The sequence below is a fragment of the Melozone crissalis genome, unplaced genomic scaffold (assembly GCF_028551555.1).
Source record: "Melozone crissalis strain CALT ecotype California unplaced genomic scaffold, PUWL_Pcris_2 ptg000016l_1, whole genome shotgun sequence".
NCBI classification, from domain to species: Eukaryota; Metazoa; Chordata; class Aves; order Passeriformes; family Passerellidae; genus Melozone; species Melozone crissalis.
This window is the reverse complement of record NW_026535794.1, coordinates 12,346,001-12,370,445: the sequence shown is the minus strand read 5'-3', so window position 1 is coordinate 12,370,445 and position 24,445 is coordinate 12,346,001. Positions and strand designations below refer to the sequence as shown.

The 24,445-nt window shown below is 39.6% G+C and overlaps 1 protein-coding gene across 3 annotated transcripts in view; it reads right to left on the bottom strand.

Annotated features, from left to right (window-relative positions):
* Nucleotides 1-15,519, bottom strand: part of PFKP (phosphofructokinase, platelet) — a 43,116-nt gene extending 27,597 nt beyond the window's left edge. Inside the window, exons 1-3 of one of the 3 annotated variants that reach the window (XM_054273198.1) lie at nt 15,155-15,519; nt 7,214-7,287; nt 312-389 (exon numbers count right to left, since the gene is read on the bottom strand). In XM_054273198.1, the coding sequence (XP_054129173.1) occupies nt 312-389; nt 7,214-7,287; nt 15,155-15,239 (237 nt within the window). In that variant the 5' untranslated portion in view covers nt 15,240-15,519. The remainder of the gene's footprint in view (nt 1-311; nt 390-7,213; nt 7,288-15,154) is intronic. The other 2 variants (XM_054273197.1, XM_054273199.1) reach the window with 2 other exon arrangements.
* Nucleotides 15,520-24,445: the final 8,926 nt, after the last annotated feature.

The window sequence follows — 24,445 nt, the reverse complement described above, 5'->3', positions numbered from 1 at the left end:
TTTTGGCCCTGTGATGTCCTTTCTATTAAATATAGACTTGCCAGTATAGCTTTAGGAGGCTAATGACAGGTGACATTGCAAATCTAGAACAAAGGTTTTCAAGATTATTTCTGGGCTCCAAATTCAAGAGCACACCAAGATCTTTAGCAAGTGTCAGTGCAGAAACCAGGCTCTGCTGGAAGAGGCACGTGCTGGCCACTCATCACACCCAGTCCAAACACAAAACTCCAGCAGGTGCCTGGATCTGGAATTTTGGCTCTTCTGTTTGAATAAAGAGGTTTTGGGTCCCACTCTCACCCCTTAGCACTTACCACTTGCAGGATACTCGAAACACTTTCCCATGAAACTTCTACAATATTATCACCTCCATCAACCATTCCCTGGTAACCCTGTAAAAGGGAAAGCATTTCATAAGTCTGATGTTAAAAACTACATCAAATTTCCATGACAGTAATACTCACTTTGTGCACTTTAATAAAACTTTAATTAAAAACACTGAATTAAAAAAATACTAAATTTAAATGATACAGTATTCAAGAAGGTATCAATGCTTCTTTTATGGGGGAAAAAGCAAAACAAACCCTCTTCCTAAAGGATCAGCTACAAAAACATCATCAAGATAAGGTAATACTTTACAGAGATTACACACCTATAAAACTAGAATGGTAATGTGCTTCTTCTTTAAGAATAAATATTCAAATATATTTTCAAAAATTTACAAAGAACTTTGAAATGCATTATAAAATATGTTCCTTAAAAGCATAACCTCAGCCTGGGGCCATGAACTTAGGAAATCTTTGTAACACATTGTACATTTTTCCCCACAGTGCTGGTAATAACCAAAACATGATAAACAGCAATAACCCAAATTTTTCCATGAAAGAACAAGAAATCAGATGACACAACCTTTTTTCTTTTTTTTTTTTTTGAGGCTGTCACACAATAAATAAAAGACATTTAATAGGAAAGAAATACAATTTTTAGCAAGGCATTTAAGAAATTCCTAATATCTTAACTGAAATGGTCTTCTGAAACCACTGTATGCTGTAATATGAGAAGAAATTCACGTATCTGGAACAAGGAAAACTATCCAGCAAGCAGCTGAAAGGTTTTGTCTGGCTTTGCTTTATTTCCTCTCTACAAAAATTTTAGCAGGATGGCAATTACAGATTATTTTCCATTAGGTGACATTGTGAGCATTGATTTAAAATAAAAACAAAGAAAAGCAAAAAGAAAAAAAGAAAAAGAAAAAAAGGAAAAGAAAAAGAAATAGAAAAAGCAAAAGCAGCCAAGTCCTAAGTTTAGAAAACCCTAACTGACAGACACCAGAATAAAACTAGAATTACCATTCAACTTTTTGACATTTATTTAAATCCACAGGGAAAATCATAACATGTTAAAGAAAATAAACGAAGAACTACTAAAGAAAAATAACCATGGCAGTGTTTATGTCTCCATTTTTAGATTATGTGTACCAAGGAACAATTAGTTAACAGTTTTTCTCTGTGCAGTTTTTTTTTAATAAGTCAGGAACTAGAAAAAGAAGAAGTTCAGAAAACAGCAAAACTGACAGCATAAACTGGAAAATTTAATTTGGCACAATTCAGGGTACATGCAGAATTTACTCAATAAGCAGTAACTTGGAAACATACTAAGCCTAAAGTGGCTTAGTATTCATATAATATATATTATTTTTATGTCAAACTTTGAGTCCTCACCAGCACGAGAAAATTAGAATGTAAAGATAACCTGGACACAGCAGAAGTACCAGTTACTCAATTAGGCACTTCAGGATTCCAGTACAGATTCCAAGGGGAAAGCATGAAAATTTCTGCTCAGTGAGACTTGACTGAATAATTTAGAGACAATATGACCAAGCAATAGCAAAACATGTCCAGATGGAAAACTACTTATATCTCTAATTTCTGCCATCCAACAGACCTTTTCAATATCTTGTACATTCTCATGTGTATGAGGTGTATCTAATGTATACACACAGAATGGTGTGGGCTGAACAGGACCTTAAAAAACCATCAAGTTCCAGTTCCCAGCCATCAGCAGGGACATCTCCCACTAGAGCAGGCTGCTCAATGCCCATCCCACCTGGCCTGGAGCACAGCCAGGCTTGGGGCATCCACATCTGCTCTGGGAAACCTGCTCAGTGACTCAGCACTCTCACAGTAAAGAATTCCCTCCATATAGCTAACCTGCATTTCCACTCTTTCACTTTGCCCCCATTACTCCTTGTCCCATCATTAGTTCCTGGTGAACATTCTGCCCAGCTCCCTTGTGGGCCCCTACATACAGGACACACTATTTCTATGTTTGTGTACACACACACACCGACTTGAAGAGCTAAGCCATTATTTACACAATTAATTAAAATTAGAGCAAAGTGGAAAAAGAATAATGCTTAATCTACGTGGCAACTTCAAAAAATTCTCCCTCAGATAAAGTGGAAAGATCCTCAGAAAGAAACATTGCAGTAGATACAACTAAGCTTGATGATGGCTAATAAGTTACTAAGTACATTCATCACCAGCTTTGCTTGTTTGATTTTTTTAAACATAGAATTGGATGTTCCTTATACCACTCAGTAATGGAGTGAAAGCTTTTCCTCTAAGTATTTCTGTTGACAACTACAATAACTCAAGAGATCCACTGGCAGTAAATAGTGTAATGTTGCATCTTAATTCAGTTTGTAACACTGACTACAGTAAGCTGCACTGAGAGCTGATAAAAATATGTACAGTACATGTGTGCTCAAGTCATTCACCTTCCATTTTAACTTGAGAGGAAAAACAAAAGTGCATCCAAACAAGTATTACATATAAGAAATATTTACATAAATAAGACTGATGGAATAAAATTCCCAATTTTCAGATTAACAAATCTAAAACACAGAACAAAGCAAAGAGCTGTCTGTAAGACATGAAACACCTCATAGCTAGGCTAAGGATGAGCTATGACCCATTCCTGCACCATGTTTTTTTGAAATAGAAGGAATTTGTGCATTTCAGTCAGGAGTTCATATCTGTGCAGACAAGTGAGAACTGGGGATGTTTTAACAATTCCTCCCAAACCAAGGTAAGGGCAGGGAACCTTTGGAATCATGATCTGTTTGAACTGTTATAAGAATTTTTCCTAATTCAGTTGTCTGCCAAGTACGTGTATGCTACCTCTGAGTAAGGCAGATAGAACTGTCACATTGTTTTCCACACCATTAAAAGATCCAAGCTATAGAATTAGAATGGCTTTCTAAAAAAGCTATTGGGAAAAAAAATAAATTACTAAATACAATTGAGTATAAATCATGATGCTTTCCATTTATTGTTTTAGTTAGATAAACACTTATGAGGACTGGCCAATGTATGTTTGAAGGTTTACCACTGCTCCAATTGTATGGTTACCAAAAATCACTGGCAGATGTGACTCCAGATCTTAATATGAGGGTGGGAATCTGTCAATTTATATTAAAAAAGTAAATTCTTACTTAGATCCTAAAAATACAGGTGCTTGTGTACTGAGACAAAAACTGTGTAGCAAGAATGGAAAAAATGAACTGTCAAAAAGTGTGTGTGTGAAGATCAGCTCCATTTTATGTTTAATCCTTCATGTACCCAAAACCTAAATATTCAAAGAAGAAGAAGAAATCCTTGTGGGTTCAATGCTCACAGGGTACATTCACACACACTGCAACTCCAGGAGAGCGTGGCAGGAGCAAACATGGCTTTTAGCCTGAACTCTGAAGACAAAAGCTTTTGAAAAAGAACAATCATCTTCTGATGTGTTACATGTGAGACATTTGGGGCTTTAACAGGTATGTGAATTTACTCACTGAGGATTCCTAGCCATTGCTCAACAATACAAAATAATATTGCCACTGAGTGCACAAACCCCCAGAGAAAAGACATGAAGTTTGCCCCACAGAAATCCATGACTGCTGTACCATTGCACTCCCAATGCTGGCCTCTGGAGAAAAAGACTCTTAACCAAGATGCAGAATCTAAAACCTCCATAGCTTAGTAGCAAGAGCCCACATCCACTGGGAACTATGTGCTTCCATCCTGGGAAAAGGGCAGGTTATTTGTATAAATATTTAAGACCTCAAGTTTCTAAAACTGAGCTGCCATAAATGAGAGGCATCACTTTTTCTTCCCATTCTTAATTAAAAAGGAAAAACAAGACAAAAAAAAAAACAACTGACTTTAATAGTTTCTGATTAGTGGAAAAAAAAATTTAAACTAGCTCCCTAGAACAGCCTGATACTCTACACATACTTCCAGCTCCTAGATTTCCATGCCATGAGTGAAATTAATCTGTGGGTATTCAAATTTTAATTCAGACTGGAGTAGATTTGAGGAATAATAAGATGATAGTCAAGAAGGATAACAGACTAAAATAAAATATTAAAAAATACAAAACTGTGAAGCTAGCAGAACTGTATAGATTTGCAATTAATGGCAAAAATTTGAAATGTGCTAACTTCAGTGAATTAAGAAATACAAGGGGTTTTAAAATTTTATAGCTAAAAATTCACAGGTTTTATACAAACTATAAAAAAGATATATAACAAATAATAGCTTTTATATAAATTGTCTTCTAGTTTTCACTTTCACATGAGTTTGCTCTTTTTTTCCTTTTGGGACTTGAAGTCCAAATAGGCCATGAAGTCCAGTATGTAACTGTTTCTTTATTTGGGCTTTCATAAAACCAATTCTAAAAAGGCTAGAAAATTACTTAGGTCTTATTCACTACCAATTTTAATTAATTTATCTTGGTAATTCCTCATCACAAGATGAAGAAAAATGGAGTTAGGAAAATAGAATTACTTTTTTATTTAGAATATGGAACTAGTGCTGCCCACAGCTGTAGAAGACAGATGGTTTTGCAGTGCAAAAAAAGTCCATTTGACAGACAGAGCTACAGGAGAAATAAAGCATATGATGACTACAGCAAAGTAAGCTTGAAAAGGCTGAGACCTTTAACTCTGTTTTTGGATCCAAATACTTTTTTTCTTCTTTTGGATATGGTCACTTCAGGTTTTTCCTTCATTATTTCAGAGCAGCTTCAATACAAATATCATTTTATCCTGACCTGTGGTGTTAAAATGCTCAAAACGTAGGCTTAAGATACACTATCCTCTTTGCTTACACACTCAAGTCACATTCAATAAACTGTAACTCAGAGGGAATACTTTATTAAAAGCATTAAATAACTCAAACTATACCCAAAAATACAACCCCTCTATACATCACACAAAGGCTTAGAACAGGGAACATTAATGACAAGTATCAGAAGAAGATTTTTACCTTCTATTACACTTGTCACCTTCATCTGTTTCCCATTTCAAAGGGGTAAAATTAAACAGCTGTTTCATTTCAGTGCTTGCAACTCTGTTTCTCTGAAGTACTTGTGGGCTTTGTGAAGGAAAACTGACTTCATATTTCAATTATCACCAGTCAGAGAAGAACAAAGCTTAGTGTTCAGTACTTTACAAAATACAGAACTGAATGGACTAATCTAGAAGCAAGATCTTTTTCAGAGCCCATACTTGCAATGAAATGTGCATTTCCTCACAGACCCTGCTGTTACATTGAAGAGAGAAGGACAATACATATGGGAAACTGCAAATTCCCAACATTGACTACTTCTTTTACAAGCACTTTTCATTCTAAATTATCTGTGACTTCACACTGGCCAACTCTACCAAACACAGGAACATCCTAAATTAAATAGTGCTATTTTCATAAGTCCAGTTCAGAAAAAACAAATATTTAAAGTTCTCTTGAAATGTATCACTCTGTGATACCAAGTATGTTTAAAAGGTGAAAAAATACGGCAATTCTTAAGCTTGATCAAAAAATAAATTCAAATCCAAGTTCTAGCCTTAAAGATGCCCAAAACACCCTCCTTACTTCCAGAGAAGTATCTGACCCATTTCAGTGAGCCTGCACAACAGCTGAACACTGAAGGAATTCCAGAGATTGGCCATGTAATTAGCACACACTAAGTATTCAGAGCAACTTGCCCTAGCACAGTAGTAGGAAAGAATTTTGGAGCACAGTCCTCTGCTTATTTGCATTTCAATATACTTTGCATCTCATTAGTAAATGAGCTATAGGAATAAGCAGACAGGGAAAAATTGATAAACAGCTACTTTTGAAAGATAAAGTCTGCATTTACCATGCACAAAACTAAAATGCAAGCATTTTCTAAGCACTTCTATGAATTCTAGTACTTTATATTTTATATTAAAGTTAGACTTTACTGGGGACCTACCAAGCTTTCTCTCATATAAATTTTTTCTTATGATTTGTAATAAACTCAGACTACTAATGAGCTGTACAGGAATTGCAGTGGGAACAGAATCTCTTGACTGTACTGTATTTATTGTACTTATCTATTGTATCTATTTACTGTATTGTTTAATCTACAAAAATTGCATAAAAACTGAAAGTGTCCTTTACAAGGATGTCTAACTGCAAAAGTCTACCAGGAATACAAATAAGTGGAGCATCACCTTGGTACTGACATTAAACTTGTCCCATCTTTTTTTCTTATTGCATGATTGCTACAGAAATTTAAAATCTTTCTGCATATACAGCTACAAATTTCAACCACAAAATTCTGATGTCAGGACAGACCAATGAGGGTCAAGTTTTTGATGTGGCTTTTTTTTTGTCTGTTGGTTGAGTTTCTTCAGTTGCAACCTTATTATAAGTCAGGCAAGACGGCACCAGTGCCACAGCATCCTTGATCAAAACTAAGCTATGAAGTGAGGGTGAGGATACATCCTTAGCACACTCTAGGAAAATGGAGTCAAAGGATTAAGAATTAGTAGTTTAAACAGGTTTAGGAAAATATTTATGGAGTACAATAAGTGAGGCCAAACATCCAACCAGTGCACAGATATGTAGCTCACTGCAGGGTGACAATGCTTTCAAGTCTTTGGTGGCACACAAAGAATTCCATATATTTAAGAAATTACTTTTAAATTATATAGTTTAAGAATATACCTTTTGAGATGCAAATTTCCATAAAAATAAAAAGTACTAAAAAAAACACAGTGAAAAGGAATGGCACCTACAACATTTTTAATTTATACTATTTAGTCTCCTTTTAATTTATACTATTTAGTCTCCATGGTGTTTTTACAAAAACTCAAGTTTAGTGAGAGGACAAAACACAGAATGAATGAAACAAAACTAACCTCATAAATAAAATAGACTTTGGCATTTACATAGATTCCCATGCGCACTACTGCCCGCACAGCAGCATTCATACCTGGGAAGAAAAAGCAAAATCACATTGTTAAAGTCATCCAGCACTTTCTGCAGAGCAAAAGTATTGTGTCTTGAAAAGAAAGGGAACACTAATTCATTCCTAAAGAAAGACAGTGACCAGCATCCATTAAAACAGAAATTTGCTTAATGACAGTGCAAGCAGCCCATGAGTATGAAGGGCTCAGAATTATTCTTTGTTACAATAATTATGTGAATGCCAGTGTGTGTGTTAATCAGAGATTAAATTGCTGCTGACTGCAAAATAGCATTGTAGAAGTTACAGCTACTGAACAACGAAGTAAATTAATTTTGCAATATTGGTTAGTTTCCAGTCTGAAATGCAAAACATTCAGCAAGCTAAAATTTAGTTTCTTCAGATAAGAAATTATATTTGAACAGATTTTCTGGGATTTCCAAAATAACACAGGTGTATATACAGCATTTTGTGGGGAGCAGAGCCAAAGTTGACCTGGACAGATGCTCATTTAAAAAGACAAATGTAATTAACATAAATAATACCATATTGACTCATTTGACAGAAAAGTGTCTGAACACCACTTAGGTCCCAAAAATGCAAGCTCTGATTGGAATTCCCTGCTCACAAGACATCTGACAAACAATAATCATGGAAAATCTTCCCAATGTTGGGAAAATTTAAATCCCAACACACAACCTCCTGAGCAACCAACACTTAACCTCCTGAGTGGAATTTCACTGCTCCCTCTACACAGGCCAAATGAATTTCTCTTATAATTCATTCCTTCAGATACTGCCTTATCTCACCCATTATTCAGGAACTTTCCAGAACTAATCAGCTAATTGCTTCCATACTACCAAAACAGACATAAGAGCTCACACAAAGCACAAAGAGAGAAATAGTTAGGCTATACTGTGTGTCTTGGCACATCAGTAAAAAACAGCGAGAAGGATGACAACCCAAAGTGCCAGGCACCAAATCCCCAAATTTGCTGCATTTAATATCAAAACAGCCTGCATTTAATATCAAAGTAGCAGGTAAGCTCTGCTGCTCAACACAGGTGCTAAGTGTTCTTCTCTCTGCAGATATAAAAAGCTTGTAACTAGAATATATAAACAACACAGCAAGTCCCAAAGATCTAATCTTACAGTATCTACCTTTACTGCAAAAAATATTGAGCTGTGAAAGTTAACCTGTCTAAAACTCAGGCTGAGTTTTTCTCAAAGATTCATTACTTATGAGCACACCAGAAAGTCCCTGAAGTTGCTCAAAGCAAAACAAAAAAATTAAGTTTGCCACAACCAAAAAGTTGATTTTGCTGTTCATGTAGATGTCACTTACACTTCAGATAAAAATCAGAAGTAACAATGTTTTCACATAAGTCCTGTTTTAGGAAATTGTAGCAAGAATTCTTTCAGCCAGAGTTGGCCTTGCGGCATAGCTGGAAAAAGCTTTCAAATGCCAAGCCAGCTAAAAGCACAGCTTTAGACAAAGAAGTGGATGATGCCAAAGAAAAACAGAGACTCTCATCTGACAGTCTGTAATGAAAGGAAAGTTAGCATGATAAATCTCAGATCAAACAGAGCAAAGTTATCTCCTCAGTGAAACAGTTTTCATAACAAAATTAACACCCCTGAGAGACAAAGACCTTTAATTTTAACAAACTGACAGCTCATCCCAGCACTGCCATTTTCCACAAACAGGAACACTCAGCACAAGGTACTCCTTTCACCAAAGCCCACAGCTTGCTCCTATTAAAGCACATTTTGTGTGGGAGGCTTTTTTGTTGTTGCTGCTTGGTACTGAGGTTTTTTGGCAGTTGTGTTTTGGCTTTTGGGGTTTTTTTGGAGGGGGGTTGTTGTTGTTTAGTTTGCTGTGGAAAGTTTGTATATAAATCCTTAATATAGCCATATAATTTCTTAGTGAATACCTTTCAGTTTCCGTGTTTCTTGCATGAAAAATAGGTAAAATCTACAATTTGCCTGCTCTGTGAAAAGGAAAAAACTCAGGAAAAAAAATGTGTAATCCCACAGACCACAGACAGCATCTTCCCAGTACTACCACTGCAGTTTTAGAAGTTTAGGTAACCACATTTTATTGTTATTTCATGTTGGATATGTTATCTCCTTATAGAGAAAAAGGACTTGGTTGTCTGGTGGCAAGCTCCTGGCTTACATTTCAGAAGGGCTGAGGGCTAAAGGATATTAAAATTCAATACCTACAAAACACAGTTAACACATTGCAGCTTTAGATTTCTACAATTTGGCTGTCTTAACTGCAGTAATTCAGTAAAAAAGAAAAAAAAAATCATGAAGCCTCTGTAGAACTGTTTAATAAAATTTCATTATTTGTGGAATCTTACAAAAGTATTTGTGAATTACTGCAATAACCATGAAATGTTATTACTCATGCTTATTACTTTATAAGAGATTTAGCAGGTTAACTGTGGATTTAGTCCTGAATAATAAATGCAGTTTGATAAACATATAGGATTAAAATAGCAGCTTCAAAAGAAAGTCACAAGTAAAACCAGTATTTTTTAATAATATAAGAATTATTTTAAATGTTTCTGAATTACTACTGGCTTTTGCATTAAAGCCTAGGAAAAAGGGAAATATTTATTTTGCTCTTTTGGACTCAACAAAGATTAAGTGAAATGCAGCTACTTTCAGGGCTTTACATAACATTTGGATTAATTTAAAAGTTGATAATTTATTGTCCTTGATCTTGTTTATTCAATTGTCCTTAAAAGGAGGACTTGGTTTTCATAACAGGGTTACAAACAGTACTGCAGAAATCTTTACATTATTTCAGAGGCTTTTAAAGAGTATCCCTCTCTTGTGCCTACATCCTGGTCCATGAGCATTTGCACCATTACAAGAGAGGAGGCTCTACATGAGTTTGTGCTTAAGCCAAGTTTGCCTTGCTTTAGTCAGCTAGACAAGCCTTTAAATAAATAACTGTAACATAAACCATTCAAAAGCAAAACTATGCATCTTGGACAAGCATCAAGAAATACTTAAGTATCACCAATTTTAAAGATAAACATTGGCTTTAACACAGGCTTAATGACTTAGCACATATGTTTCAGTGCTACCCTGAATAAAGATTCAGACTTAAAAGACTATATAGCAAAAATCACTAAGGAAAATGTCTAAACATTACCAAACAAAGATTTTATTCAAATATGTAAATGGTTATGTCAGTAAGAGTCTATAATCATCAAAAGAGAAGGAGTCAAATACAAGAACTGAACAAATCAATAAAAACACAACTTGAATTTGTTTGATTTACTTTTAATTACATTACAGATTTTACTGAATATAATCGCAGTAATTATTCTAGATACATGAAGAAAACATTACACAATTTTCCTGAACACCAACAGTATTAGATCAGAACATTCTACAGCGCAAATATATACAATTGCAGATGGCAAATGCATCTCTTCTTAAAAATTAAAATAAAAATCTTAAGAAACCAGTTTCAACCATTAAATCCACTAATTACAGAAGCAGCTTCTCAAAAACACTAAATGCATTGAAATAGTTACACTCATCCATTAATAACTACATTCCTTAATTTTACATACAAATAGTACTTGTAATATTGTATCTATAGACACATATATGGGTATTTCATATACATGTCTATTTGCATGCACTATTCTTAGCTGGAAAAGATGCCTTTGGTAGGGGCTAGGAATCAAAAATTCCTTGTGACTATGTTCAAATTACATAAGTGTTAACAAATAAACTCTAATTTGGATGACATAAGAAGAGTATGGGTTGTTTTAGCTTGTGACTTTAAAAAAAATATTTATTTTACTGTATTAGTTGAGAAGCTTATGGTTATTTTACTGTATTAGCTGAGAAGCTTATGGTGGAAAAAGAAATTTTGCCACCCAGACAAGATCAATACATTTACACTACTATATTAAATACGTCCTCAGCCTGTAATGCTTCAAGAGCAGAAATATGTAAATCTTTGCTTCCACAGCCATGGTCAGTGGTATTCCAAAGCTCTGGAATCCAAAAGGCTTCTTCAGCGTTCTTTTTAAGCTGTTTTTAAACCCAGTATTTGCTGAAGGAGCTGAGCTTTTTCATCTGTTCAGTGCCAAGATTTCTTCTTCCAATCTATGTCACCAGGACAAAACTTGTATATCTACACTACTAACAAAGCCTTGGAACTTTGGTTTGCTTGGGTTTGGTTTTTGGGAAGCCTGGAAGGCTTTGAACATAGGGATACAAAGCTCTTTATTTCAGCAGGATGGGCTATGATATTCCAGACCATCACATCCCTTACTAATGCTGTCCTCCTCAACACTGAATCTTTGAGTTTGTCTGGAAAACAACATGGCCCTGTTCAGACAACGACCTTGAGTCAGCTGGCTGGGCAGCAGCTCCAGGGCCACAAGCACATCCTTCCCCAGGCGTGCACAATCACCTTCTGTCACAGCTTCCCACGACGCTTCCTGTACCCACCGCGGTCCCGGAACGGCTCCTGGGAGGCCAAGAGCTATTGACGTGTGAACGTCAGGCACCGACGGTGGGCAGGGCTGTCTGTGCAGCCACTGGCAGCCCACAGAAAAGCCAACCCACAGAAAAGCCAACCCACAGAAAAGTCAGCCAGTGCACTTCATGACCTGAAGCACAATGGCCAGGGAATCCAACAAAGTGAGAAGTGTGACTTATTAAACCCCATTTATTAAACCACCTTCCTGAGCTGCGACCAGTACAATTTAGAAATGCTCCAGAAACTGAACCAACCCATAAATATTGAGATTTGATTGTCAGAACTTCTTCTGCCTCTCAAGGTACTTGTGATTACAGTGGGAAGTACATTTTTAGCTCACAATTTAACAGCTGGTTAGCTGAAGTGATAGACTGTCAAGTTTAGTACTTATACATATTATAAGTGTACTAAATAGAGATCTTTTTTTCCTGTGAAACAGATCATTGATCAATTCTCTAACTCCACAAAAAAAAATTCCAGTATGACACATATATATTCTCTAGTCTTTAAAATTTACAGGTAGAAAAACAAAAAAGAAAAATGAAACTTTCAAGGAAGTAGCACCAATGCGGGGAACTAACTGAAAACTTAAATAGAAATTTGTGAAATTTACATAACTCTACTTTTAAATTATTACAAGTACAAATAACAGCAAAGAGACTAATTTCACCTTAAAATAATTTCATGTATATTTTAGTCTATGCTCAGACTTACAGCCCAATCTAAATACTAGCACATATAAAGATTTTGTGTTTAACAGGTGTTTTTTCTACCCAATTGTTTGTGAGTTTAGTTTGGATTACAGGTATTTTGAAGACTTTCAGTGTCTGACGAATCTATAACAAAACAGAAGACTGGAACTTTATTCCTAATACTAGAACTTTTTTGCCTACTTCTGAGTCAGCAGCTTTGCCTCATCTACACTTTGCTGGAACAGATTATTTTCAAATAGCAGTAACAGCAACTTCCTTCTGCGTGTACTTCGGGACTTCACTTCTCTCACACATTTACACTCTGTCCTCCAAAGGGCAAATGACCTTGACAGGGCATGACTCATTCTGTCCCTTGGTTAACTCCTAACCTTCAAACTGACTTGAGGCCGCTTATTTTACACATCTCTGCTGCTACCAAGAGAGTAAAGGGTTATGGTCACACACGCTGTGTTGTGTGATTCAGGTGAAATGATCAAGTTCTAAAATGCTGGGAAGGTTATTTCCTTGTTCTTCAAAGTTAGGGCAACAATGCTGCCAGTGAAACAGCTTGGAAGGCATCCAGTTTACTTTTTTTGGTCTTTGTGACAACCCCAGTCCTTAGACAGTAACTTTCACAGGCTGTTACTTTGGAACTCTCCGTGCTTCTGTGGCAATCTGCCAGATGTAAAGTCTCGATGTTACCCGTGGATTCTGCAAGTCCTTCAAATGCCTTAATTCACACAGGGGCCAGTGAAGATTAGTACTTTATAAAAGGAGATGCATCTGCTGCTGCATTATATAATCTCCAGCCACGCGGAAGCAAGTTGCAGGGCTCAGCCTCTTGCTGAGCACGCTACTGCTGCTTCAGGCAGTGCCCTGCCACACTTTTAAATTAAAATGGCGATTTGGCCACCAGACCATTAACACAGGGATGCTCAGATTCTCGGTTCCTCCTAGAATCATATAGCAGTGGAACCGATGTCACTGAGGGCAAACAGGTTAAAACTTGAACAAGTGTAGCCCCACCGAGGGGTAAGAGAAGCAATTTAACCGCATCTATTTGGTTTTTTTCCTCCAGAACTGCAACATTTTCCTCCTCGATGGCAACAAATCCCTTTCATCCCGATTAGAGTTTCGGCTAATCCTAGGTAAACCCGGGGGCTCCCCGTTATTCCTGCGGGCAGGGGGAGGGAGGATGCTTCTCCCAGCCCAGATGACGCAAAGAGGCGGAATCTGCAGCGACTCGCAGCGGATCACGTACACACCGGCGGAGGGAGGGAGGGAAGGAGGGAGGGAGACACTGGTCCATGCAAGCCACCACCGCATGGACGCGCCGGGAAACCCGGGGAAGGGGAGCGGGGAGGCTGCGGGCCCGTCCCGGCACCTCCCCGTATAAAATCTGGGGAGAGAGCGGTCCCTAACCCACCGAGCTCAGGCAGAACGAAAGGAGAGGCTCCCACCCCCCATCCTCTTCACAAACGCGAACGAGTGCCGCTGCTTCTTTAAGTGAAAGTACTCTCGAGACAGTCCGGGCGGAAAAAAAAAAAAAAAAGTAAAACAACCGTAAATTAAGAGAAGGTGCTAAAAGCAATTATCATTGATTGAACAACTCTCCTCGTATAAGCAGAGCAAGAGTCCTCTCAAACAGCACGGAGCATTGCGTGTTTGAAATCTTAATTAACTGAAACTTCAAACTATTACCATAGAATCACAGAATATGCTGAGTTGGAAAGGACCCATTCTGGTAGGAAAGGGAAAACTAAAGAGTAAAAAAAAAAAAATGGATTCTTGACTAGGTATATTGTGATCGAGCCTCTTTTCTTTGCCATCCCTCTTAATGTCTGTAGGTCTATTGTTCGCCCTGTCCTGTAGTAGCTACGACTTCCTCTACACTGAAGAGATTTAAGAAGGCGAGACACGTTCCACCCTACGGGGTGGGAAAGTAAACCACCATCTGAGCGTTCTAAACCACGGGTAGGAACATAAACGTGTTGCTGGTGCCAAAACGAAGCGAAAAGCAGATGAGGCGAGGGCTGGCAGAGCCCCAGCAGCGCAGCCAAGCCTCCCACCCGCCGTGCAGGGCAGCACGACCTCCTCCTCCCCCGCTCGCATCAGCCATCCCTCCTCACCCCACCACCTCCCCAGGGAACCAGACAGCTCGGTAGTAAAAGTTACTGCAGCAGCGTTTCTACCCTCTCCCTTGCCCAGCCTGGGGCAGAGGAAACGTGGAGAGGGAGGGAGAGGGGCAAAAGGAGTGAGAAGGGAAGAAGGGATGTTTGAACCTTAAGAGCCCAAGCCATGCAAAAATGATTTATCTTTTAAATGCGCTTAGTAGGAAAGCCGGGTCGAAGGCCAGCACGGAAAGAGGAACCCGAGCACCACTGCAATCCCGTGTGAGCCGCTCCCAGAGCCCTCTCTCCACTCCCTCCATGTGCCGCACCGTGGCTCGCCGACACCAGCCCTGGAGCAGCCCACGCTGTTTCCCCGGCCTCCCGCATGGGCGCCCGGCCAGCCGGGGAGGCCCTTCCTTCCTGCCCCTCACACCGCCCTCCAGGGGCTCCTCGCCCTCTCCCGCTGCTGCCCCACTCCCCACCGTGCCCGCAGCTCCCCCGCGTTCTCCTTCCCCCGCGGCTCCTTCCCCTCGTCCTCCCCGTGCGCCCAAAGTAAACGGTGCGAGCCGTTACCTTGGGCATCGCCGCCGCTGGTCAGCACCGCGATGGCCTTCCCGGCGCCCGAGAGGTTCTCGAAGAACTTGGGCTGGTGATCCATGGCGCTGCGGGAGCGGCACCGGCGGGCGAGGCGGAGCGCGGTCGCTGAGGGAGCCCCTGGCCGCCGGGGTCTGCCCCCGCTCCGCTGGACCGAGCGTTCGGCCTCTGCGGGAAAAGAGCCCGAGGAGTCCGGTGTGGGTGTGTGGTTACCGGCACGTAAATCTCTGCAGAAAACCTGAGGGAAGGGGCGAGACTGTGTGCAAAAGCCCGGGAAAAAAAGCGAGCCGAGCAGCAGCTCTTAAGCTCCTCTCACCCGCCGCCCCCCGCTCTGCCCCGCCGCCGCGCCCTCCCCGCGCGCCGCTGACAGCGCGGCGCGGCCCCGCCCCCTCAGCCCTGCGGGAGCGGCGCTGACTGGCGGGCGGCGCGGCCAATCAGCGGCCGAGCTGACACCGCGAGCGCGGCGGGCGGGGCGGGGGCGCGGGCAGGTGGGCGGGGGCGGCCCCAGAGGGGCGGGAGTCCCGGCGCCGCCTCCCCGCCCTCCTTCCCCTTCCCCCGCTCCTTCCCGGCGCCCGAGGTGGGGGCGATGCGGGAACATGGCTGGCGCCTTGGCACGGCGGCAGCGCGGGGGAGGGAGTTGTGTTGGCTAGAGCTGGCTCATCCTCCCCGCAGTAGCGGCTGAGGAACGCCGCGTGTCTCCGTCGCGCCTGCGGCTCCTCTGGGCAACCCCTTCAGCGGAGGCTCTCCGGCGCTTCCCGCCGCCCTCACGGCTCTGCCGGAGGCTCGAGGGGGGAATCCGCTTCCAGCGTGTCGGTTCCTCGCAGCCCGATGCCTCCGGGCGGCTCGGGCTCGCTGGCCCGCCCGGCTGCTGCTCGGAAGGCTCTGGCAGGAAGCGGAGAGCGCGGCTCATTCCCTCTGGGAATGCGGGACAGACGGACAGACAGACGGCTCCTGGCCGCGTCTGGCAGGGTCCGTGGCCCGGGGGCGGGCAGGGACACCCTGAGGCCCTGAGCTCTGCTCCTCTGGCCTCTCATTCTCCTCAGGTGTGTGCTCCCGCTGAGGCTCCTCAGCCCGCAGTGGGCGTTCAGGCGCCGGTAGGAACAGGAATTCTGTGAGTATTGGCGGCTGAGACAGAGTTTGAGTCAGAGAGCAACAGAGGCAAAGCAGCTGGGAGGAATTGCTCTGGGTGGGAATCACAATCTTCCTGCCTTTCTTTTCGTTCTCCTCTTATGCCCTGACGCTTTTGCCTGGGGAGTGGTTAGTGCTAAGTACCACTACTTAAGTGCGCTCTTAAACTCCCTGTATTGTAACCCCACGCTGGCAGGGTAATTCTCTTGATCATAGCAGCGTAGTCACAGAAACATTAATAGTGCTGAGTTTTGGTAATTTAGGCAAATAAAGCTGTATTACCCTCTATACAGTTGTTTGTGGTACTTTGCATAAGTAAAAGTATTTGCGAAATCGGGCCAGCTTACTTGCACGAAATAATAAAGCAAGTCAGGGAGAGAGTCAGAAACAGCATCAAAATGCTGACTCGAGTTTTATATTTTAATTGCTGTGTTAATTACTGGTTTTATTCAATGTCTTCATCCCATCACAGACAACTCACATCGTAAAAATACACGTGCTCATCCTGTCGGCTTTCACACAGGCACATGTGGAAGTACAGTCATTTGAGTAGTTCAGTCAAAATTACTCATAGATAAGTGTTTGAAGCCATACCTGAAAATGGATACTTATACCTAGCGTGTGGGCAGCCCATACTTTTTGTAGTTTGCAAATCTACACCAAGACTGTAATGAGTGTGATCTGACAAACAGAAACGATTCATTGACAAATAGATTGCATACCATGAACATTAATATCTCTGTAGGGAATTTGCTATATTATTTCCTGAATCTGAAGTCTTGAGTCACAGATTATAATGGTAGTGAACTTTTGTTATAGAATCATTAAATCACGCTGTGTTCAAAAGATTTTGGTTTGATTTGAAATCACATTATTTTATTTGAGAATAGCTTTGCAAAAGCTGAATTAAGGTCTTTGAGTGTGTCTTGGTTTGGAAAGACAGGAGTCTGCTAAGGTAGGCAGGAGCCTCCTCTGAAATGGAGATTGTAAACCCTCCCCACCCCTCCAAATTGTTATAAATTTTAAATTAAGGGGCTCTCAGGCAAAAATATGGGTGCAGGAAATAACAGTTCTTTAATAGGGAAAATAAAAAAAAGATAAAGTAAACAATGCAGTACACTAGAACAACACTGACAGAGTCAGAACCCAACCTGACACCCTGTGGGTCAGGGTGTTGGTGGCAGTCCCATTGGAAATGTGGCTGCAGCCCTCCTGCAGTGTCAGGTGTGGTTCTGTTGGAGCAACAGGGATCTGTAGAGAAGGATGTATTCTTCCTCTGAAGATCCCATGGAAGAAGAAGACAGCTGCTGTTCCTCTGGGGAATCCCATGGAGAAAGCCATGCTGGTGTCTCAAAAACCTCTGGATTGTATCTGGGTAGCAATGCTTGGCTCCTCCCTCTGGGCAGAGCATCTCCTAAAGGGATGTTATAGTTCTTATCAGTCATGCAGTGACATTCAATAGTTGTTATCAGGAGGTGTGAATGTGGTCACTCAAAGAGAGAGATAAAACAAACTGTCCACTTGGCAAAGGTAATCTGCCGTACAGATGGTAATGGAAAACAACTGGCATTGCAATCTTCAACAGAGTGATTCAGGACTTGATCCAAAACCTGTAAAACAAAGAAGATCTATTGCTGGTAGAAACTATTGTGACTATTTTAGCACCATGGACGAAGGACCATTGTCATCTCAGGACCACTTTGACAAAGACAACAACTTCTTGTTGCTTGCGTTTGCTTGGTGCAGTTATTAAAAATGGCCATTCACTGTAGCTAAAGCATTCACACTTTGTCTGGAAGTAGATGTGTCCCTGTTGCTTCCCAATACAACCTCGATGCTAAGGAGCTCCTATTTTCTGAAAGTATTTTTTTCTTCTATTGCTCTATTGTACATTTAAACTTGTAAGTGATTATTTTTTTCTGCCTCGTGTAACAAGGAATCTGCCAATATTTTCATCATTTATTATAGCTACTCCTTGTTCTTCAACAGAGCTGTCAGGGAAGAATTGTGTTTTGGCTGTGTTGGGTTTTTAGAGGTGGGAGGAGAGGAATGGATTTGGAACTGTTTGTTCCTGAGGCTGTCTTGATACACTTAAATATCTTCCAGCAATACAATTGTCTATAATCTTAAGAGTGAGTGACTGCCTGACTTAAGGGTTGAAGATTGTTGGGGGAAAGAGTGTTAGCCTTGTGGGATATTGTTAATGCAGCTAGGTACACATGTATAAATCATACTGACACTGAGAGAATAGGCTCTTTTCAGATAAACTGTGTATCTGGATAAAGCCTCAGCAGGTGATTTGCACACTACATTAGCTGCTATAATTGTCCTGTTACTGTGATACTAAAACGAACCAGTTTACCTGGACCAGAGAGGGCAGGTGAGTTTGACTGTTCTCTGATACCATTGCAGGTGGTCTGGTGCATCCTTTTCACATTTCCTGTTTGTTCCCTGTGCCACGTTGGTCAGGCATATCTGTCCACCTTTGAATCTTACCATGACCTAAAAAATCCTGATTGACCCTTTAACACTGGCTTGCTACCCACCTCCCCTTGCTACACCAGCATCATTACAGGTGCTGCTTTAAACTGTACAGGAGTTCATCTTCTGGGCTTGATACCACAGGTGCACCCAGTACCACATCCAGCACAGCATTTTCCACTGAAATCAGATTCACCTGGGAAGAACAAGTTATGCCCAAAGAGAATGAGATTACAGCATGGATACTAGAACTGAATGAATGGATTTCCAGCCAGCTGAAACAGTTTTCTACAGCTAGACCTTTCTTGGGTGTGGATTTTCTGGCATCTGTGGTACCTGAGCCCACACTTCCAAATTTGTCTGAGGTTCTTGGAGGAGTTGTTTCTTCTGCTCAGCTGTCTTTCTTTCATGACACTTTGGAACCATAAAGACAAATATATTCTGTATATTCAAGCTTTTAGTATTATTAAAAACCAGGCAGAGAACAGAAAATCAGATGGAAGAATTTACAGAAATTCTGGCATTTTGAAATTATGCAGGCTAGTCATGGAATGCACAGATAAGCATGAGAAGAAGGAACTAATAAGTCATTTAGATATCATTTCTGAGCAGATGGTGACAGTGATTTCTTTAAGAGAACTGACTGGTTTTTTTCTAATACTCCCCTACTTCCCGTATGACAATATTTCCTGGTCCTACATGGCAACTATAGAGGATTTTTTATTGTTTTCTGTGAGGAATGACAAAACGTCACCATATATTCATCATGAAGGAAAATCATGTGTTGAACATGAGCTACAACCTTTTCTTGAATGTCAAATGGCTGTTGCTTTCAATTTGCTGTAACTGATTCTTCACTTGAAAGATTAGGTACAAATTTAAGGCATTGACTAAATTCCCACTGAAATAAAAGTACAAGAGTTTTTAATGGTACTTCTGTAAATGAAAAGCACAAATTTAATTCCTATGTTTACTTAATTATAACTGTTCTTAATTAAAATATAAAAGACAATGATTGAACAGTACTTTGTAGAAGTAATTTCTTCCACTCTGTTTTTATCTTGGAATCTAAATGTAAAACATGATAAATCAGTAGCAAATTAAATCCTAGCCAAAACATTCTGAATGGGAATGTTGTTACATAGCTTTAAAACCAAAAACTATTGTTCAGCTTATAGTAGTTTTGAAGCCTCCAGGGTTTTATGGAAAATGTTTTATAAGTAGTTATATGGAAAATATGTCAGTATGGTCTTTAGCCTTGATATTATTTGTTCTCTGGTAAATTCATGTATGATTTCTTAAATGACACATACACATTTTTAATTTGTGCCCAACAGGTTCATTATGTGTCACTGTTTTTCCTTCCTCCTGCTGCCGGCTCCTAAATTTACTGCTTAATGCTACCATCAAACAACATGCTATATATGTCTAGGTTATCTAACTTTCAAACTTTGATTATTGAAAAAAAAAACCAACTAAGTTCTAAACCCCTAAAACCTTATCTTTCTGTGGTTTGATGTGACCTGGAGTCCACTTCCTAATTGAAAAGTGCATTATTCTTTGTGTTTTATTGGGCAGGAAAGTTCACAACTGAGCTAAATACCACCCAAAATTATTGCAGACCAAAGAGGATCTGTGTTACTGTGAAAGATACATGGTGTAAGATACACTCTTTTTGGAAAAAATTGAGCCATACTAGTCATACATGTACTATAATTGCTCAGAGGTTTAAAAAAATCCTCAGAAACAGGAAAAAAACCTGCCGAACACTTCAATGCAAGGAAACTGTGCTAATCAGTCAATTAATCAATCATACAATTGACTAAGCTATTTCTCCAGGTTTGGAGGTGAAGAAAATGAAACCCTTTCCTGGAAAATTTCCACAGTGAGCCATCATTTGGCACCACAGGTTAATTTGCAAACTTGCTGCAGTATGAGCCACAAAAGGTATGTATTGGGATATGGGTAGGGCCATGTATACATGTTCATAGTCTGCATTGAAAGGATATGGACTACTCATGTGTTCTCAGAATGTGATAGTTCTGCAGCTTTCTCTTAAGTAGTGTGAAAGGATTTGAGATACCAAGGAGAATTCTTACTATTCATGGGATAATTCTCAAATTATGTTTGTTTAGTTTGATGGTCAGTGTAAAACTGTGAACAGTAACCTTAGAACATTGTCTAAAATGCAGAACTTTCTTTTAGATGAATGCCCTAATTTATTATAGGTGGTATTATCCTTTTGAAAAGTACTTCTGAATTACTGAATCCTTGGAACAGCTTCACCAGGAGTGTTGGAGTGTCCCCATCCAGAAATTGTCCTCCTGATTGGTGGGCAGATTGTGGAGGAAGGCTTCAATGTACCTGGACAAGACTTATCTCATTGAGCATGGCTTCCTAGTCATGTACTGAAGTGTTAGACTATATACATATATACATATATAAACATATATATACAAATACATACATACATACATATATATATATGTATATATGTATGTATGTATGTATTTGTATATATATGTTTATATATGTATATATACCTTTATATATATACACCTTTATATATATATATATATATGTATATATATACATATATATATATATATAAAGGTGTGCATTATGGAGTATTACATGGAGATCACCACTGTTAAAGAGTGAATGATATTAAGGAGTTCTCTGAAGATTTGTTATACCATGTTCCTTGACAGAGTTTGGTTAGAATAATGTTTAGCCACTTGTTTCTGAAAAGACACGAATACAGAACACATCAAACTAAGTGCTTATGTGGATTGGGGCCAAATGGATAATTTGGCTTGAAGCTTTCTCTGTTCCTTCCCTTAGCAGGATTGATGGAAATACCTGCAAGAGGAAAAGTCTGAAAGAACTAGGAAAGATAAAGAATGTAGATGATTTGTGCAACTTAGGTCTGCTCAAGGAGACAGTAGTCTCTTCCCCTTTTTTATGACATTGGGAATCATTTTTATGTCTAAGACAAAAACAACCAAAAAAATCTCAGGAATGTTTTTTTACTTAAAATTACGTGCTCATAACTATATTTTAAAAAATGCTACCATTAGTAATGATCTGATCTCATTAATTTGATTGGTTAGTGTAACTTCATTCCTAAATGTAAGCTCTGATATTTTACAAGCATCACAATGGTTGTTCCCTTCCACAAAGAATAGAATTTTACAGAGTTATCATGGCAATACAGTTGAAGTATTATAAATGTTACATATACATGGTTACTGATATGATGAATTAAGAATGCAGTCCTCCCAAATACTTGTTTGTGCAGTAGTTCCCCCAAATATTCAACAGTTCTTGTAATACTGGAGAATTTTAGTTTATTTAAAAATAAACTGATTGTGGCTTATAGTTTGCAATCTTTATGTTTTGTAATACATGGGAGCGAAATAGAAGACCTTGTTGTCCATTGCAGTGTAAATCCTCAACTTCCTACTTACCAAATGCTTTTGATGAAGTGTAAGAATTTATATTGCTTTTATTTGTGCTGTTAAATGATGGATTTGAGATATATTTCTTGTTGGTTTACTTTACCTTTGAGGATAGATTTCACTCTTTGCAATAGAGATTGTGCATGTTTTCTTTGCAGTTTTGTGCCTTGCCTGAAAATGGAGCTCCAGCAATGCTTAAAATAACTTAGGTGGCTGTGGAGACCTCAGGCAGCCTTTAGTGACAGACTGCTCAGATGGACAGAGTGATACATGACTGCAGATTTTATTGTGCGTGATGTGACCCTAGTCCTCCAAAGGCTCTTGTTCAGCATGGTGTCTTCAAATTAAAGAGGAGTAAAAATTGCCTAAGCCTAATGGAGACATTGATCTGGGGGCAGTGAGGTGGAGGGAGAGCATAACTGCTCTAAATGGAATGTGTTCCAGAGTGTACAGGGCATTTTTGTCTCTTTCGAAAACTCTCTGGGCAGTACCGTGCCACAGAGTTGTGTTTGCAGGACTGAGGAGACTAGAAAAAACAATTTTGGTACCAGAGCTGAGAGTGGGATCATCATTACACGTGTGTTAGCAGCCAGTAGGTTCTGAGAGAGATTACAAGTACCTAGAGATTGCAATGAAGTAAGGTATTCCATCCAAATAATTAGCATTTCAAGAGCAGTCTTTGCCTTCCTTTCCTTCCTTTAAGGTATTTTCTTATAATCCATTTTCTTTTTCTCCTTGCTTTCACTACTTTCCACTTTTTTCCCACCTCTTTCCTCCTTTCTTCTTAAATTGAAGATAAGAATAACAGGTTTTTTCACTCCCATTGTTAGTTTTAGTATAGTAGTTAACTTCTACAATTATCATACTCTTGCTTCTAAATATTTTTATGGCATTGATTCAATATCATAACAGAGGATGAAAAAAGTGTAATGTTTCCCTTCCAGAATTAAAAATATAGCCTGTAACAACTGGCAGAGCCATTTTCATTTGCAAGAAGCCAGTCTGGATGCCTTATGCAATGTGATCTGTTTTCTTCCTGTGAGGGGAATTAATAACATCTCATTTCTCCTTGTCTCTGAAATTTAATAAGTTAGCAAAGATGTATTTAATATTGAATTCCTTGGAAAATGCATTTGTATGCATCCCTCGCACAGAACAACCCCGGAAAAAGTCTAATCTCAGATTCTGTAGCACAGCCCCCACCCTCCCCCCTGGAAAAAAAGTCAAGCACAATAAAAAAACCCAAAACCCAGCCCAAACATATTGCTTATGCCAGAACCCACAGTTTAGAAATAGTTTACCGGTATAACTGAGAATTTAAGTGGCATATTTAAACTATGGAGCAGAGCTGAGTAAAAAGTCCAAAGGGGATTTGGTTTGCTTTTATTTACAGAATTAATAATGTTGTAAACTTCTGTGTAGCATAGAATTGAAGAATTTAGGAGTTTGAGCCAGTGCTCAAATATTTAAATATCCAAATACAAACATATTAAATATCTGGTTTCTTGCTTTTTGGTTGTTTTTTTTTTTTCCTTACTCGCATAATAGTTCCTTGAATCCCCTTAGAATTTAAAAGAAGAAAAATTGATTTATTTGATTGTTTTTGTAAGTGACCAAAGTCCTTTCAAAATACATTTGAGTACTACCATTAGGATCATTATGTGAAAATAGACGGCATATTGTGAGTAAATTGAATGGTGATTGTTTGGATCAGGCATAGATGGAGCACATTTAATGCTTAATGTTTACAGTCAATTTTCTTAGGCTGCTCATTTCCCTTCCAGGAAGGCAGTGTTTCTTTGACCTTGAGTGACTCATTTGCTGCTGAGGCCAAATGCCTCACACAGCATCTTGCCTTTAGAATCTCAGAGCTGGAGGAAGGTTGGCACAGGTCTCCCATTGCATTCACAAGTGTTTTGGTGTAGCTCTCTTCAACCTTTCTCATCCAGAGGATCAGAAGGTGTATTTGAATTATCTCCTCCCCTGTGTCCCAGTGTAGGATATACTTTGGAATATGGTATAGCATCTTCCACGGAAGGGAAGAATGTCAGTTACAGGATAAAATCATCAGGTGGGGATTACACTCATGGTTCCACTGCCAAGCAAGTTGCAGCTGGCCTGAAAATAATTTTGTTTAAGAAAGAACTGGTGTAGTTTTAGAAATTTGGGCTCCTGTGAGGAAATTCTTACTGTGCAGTTG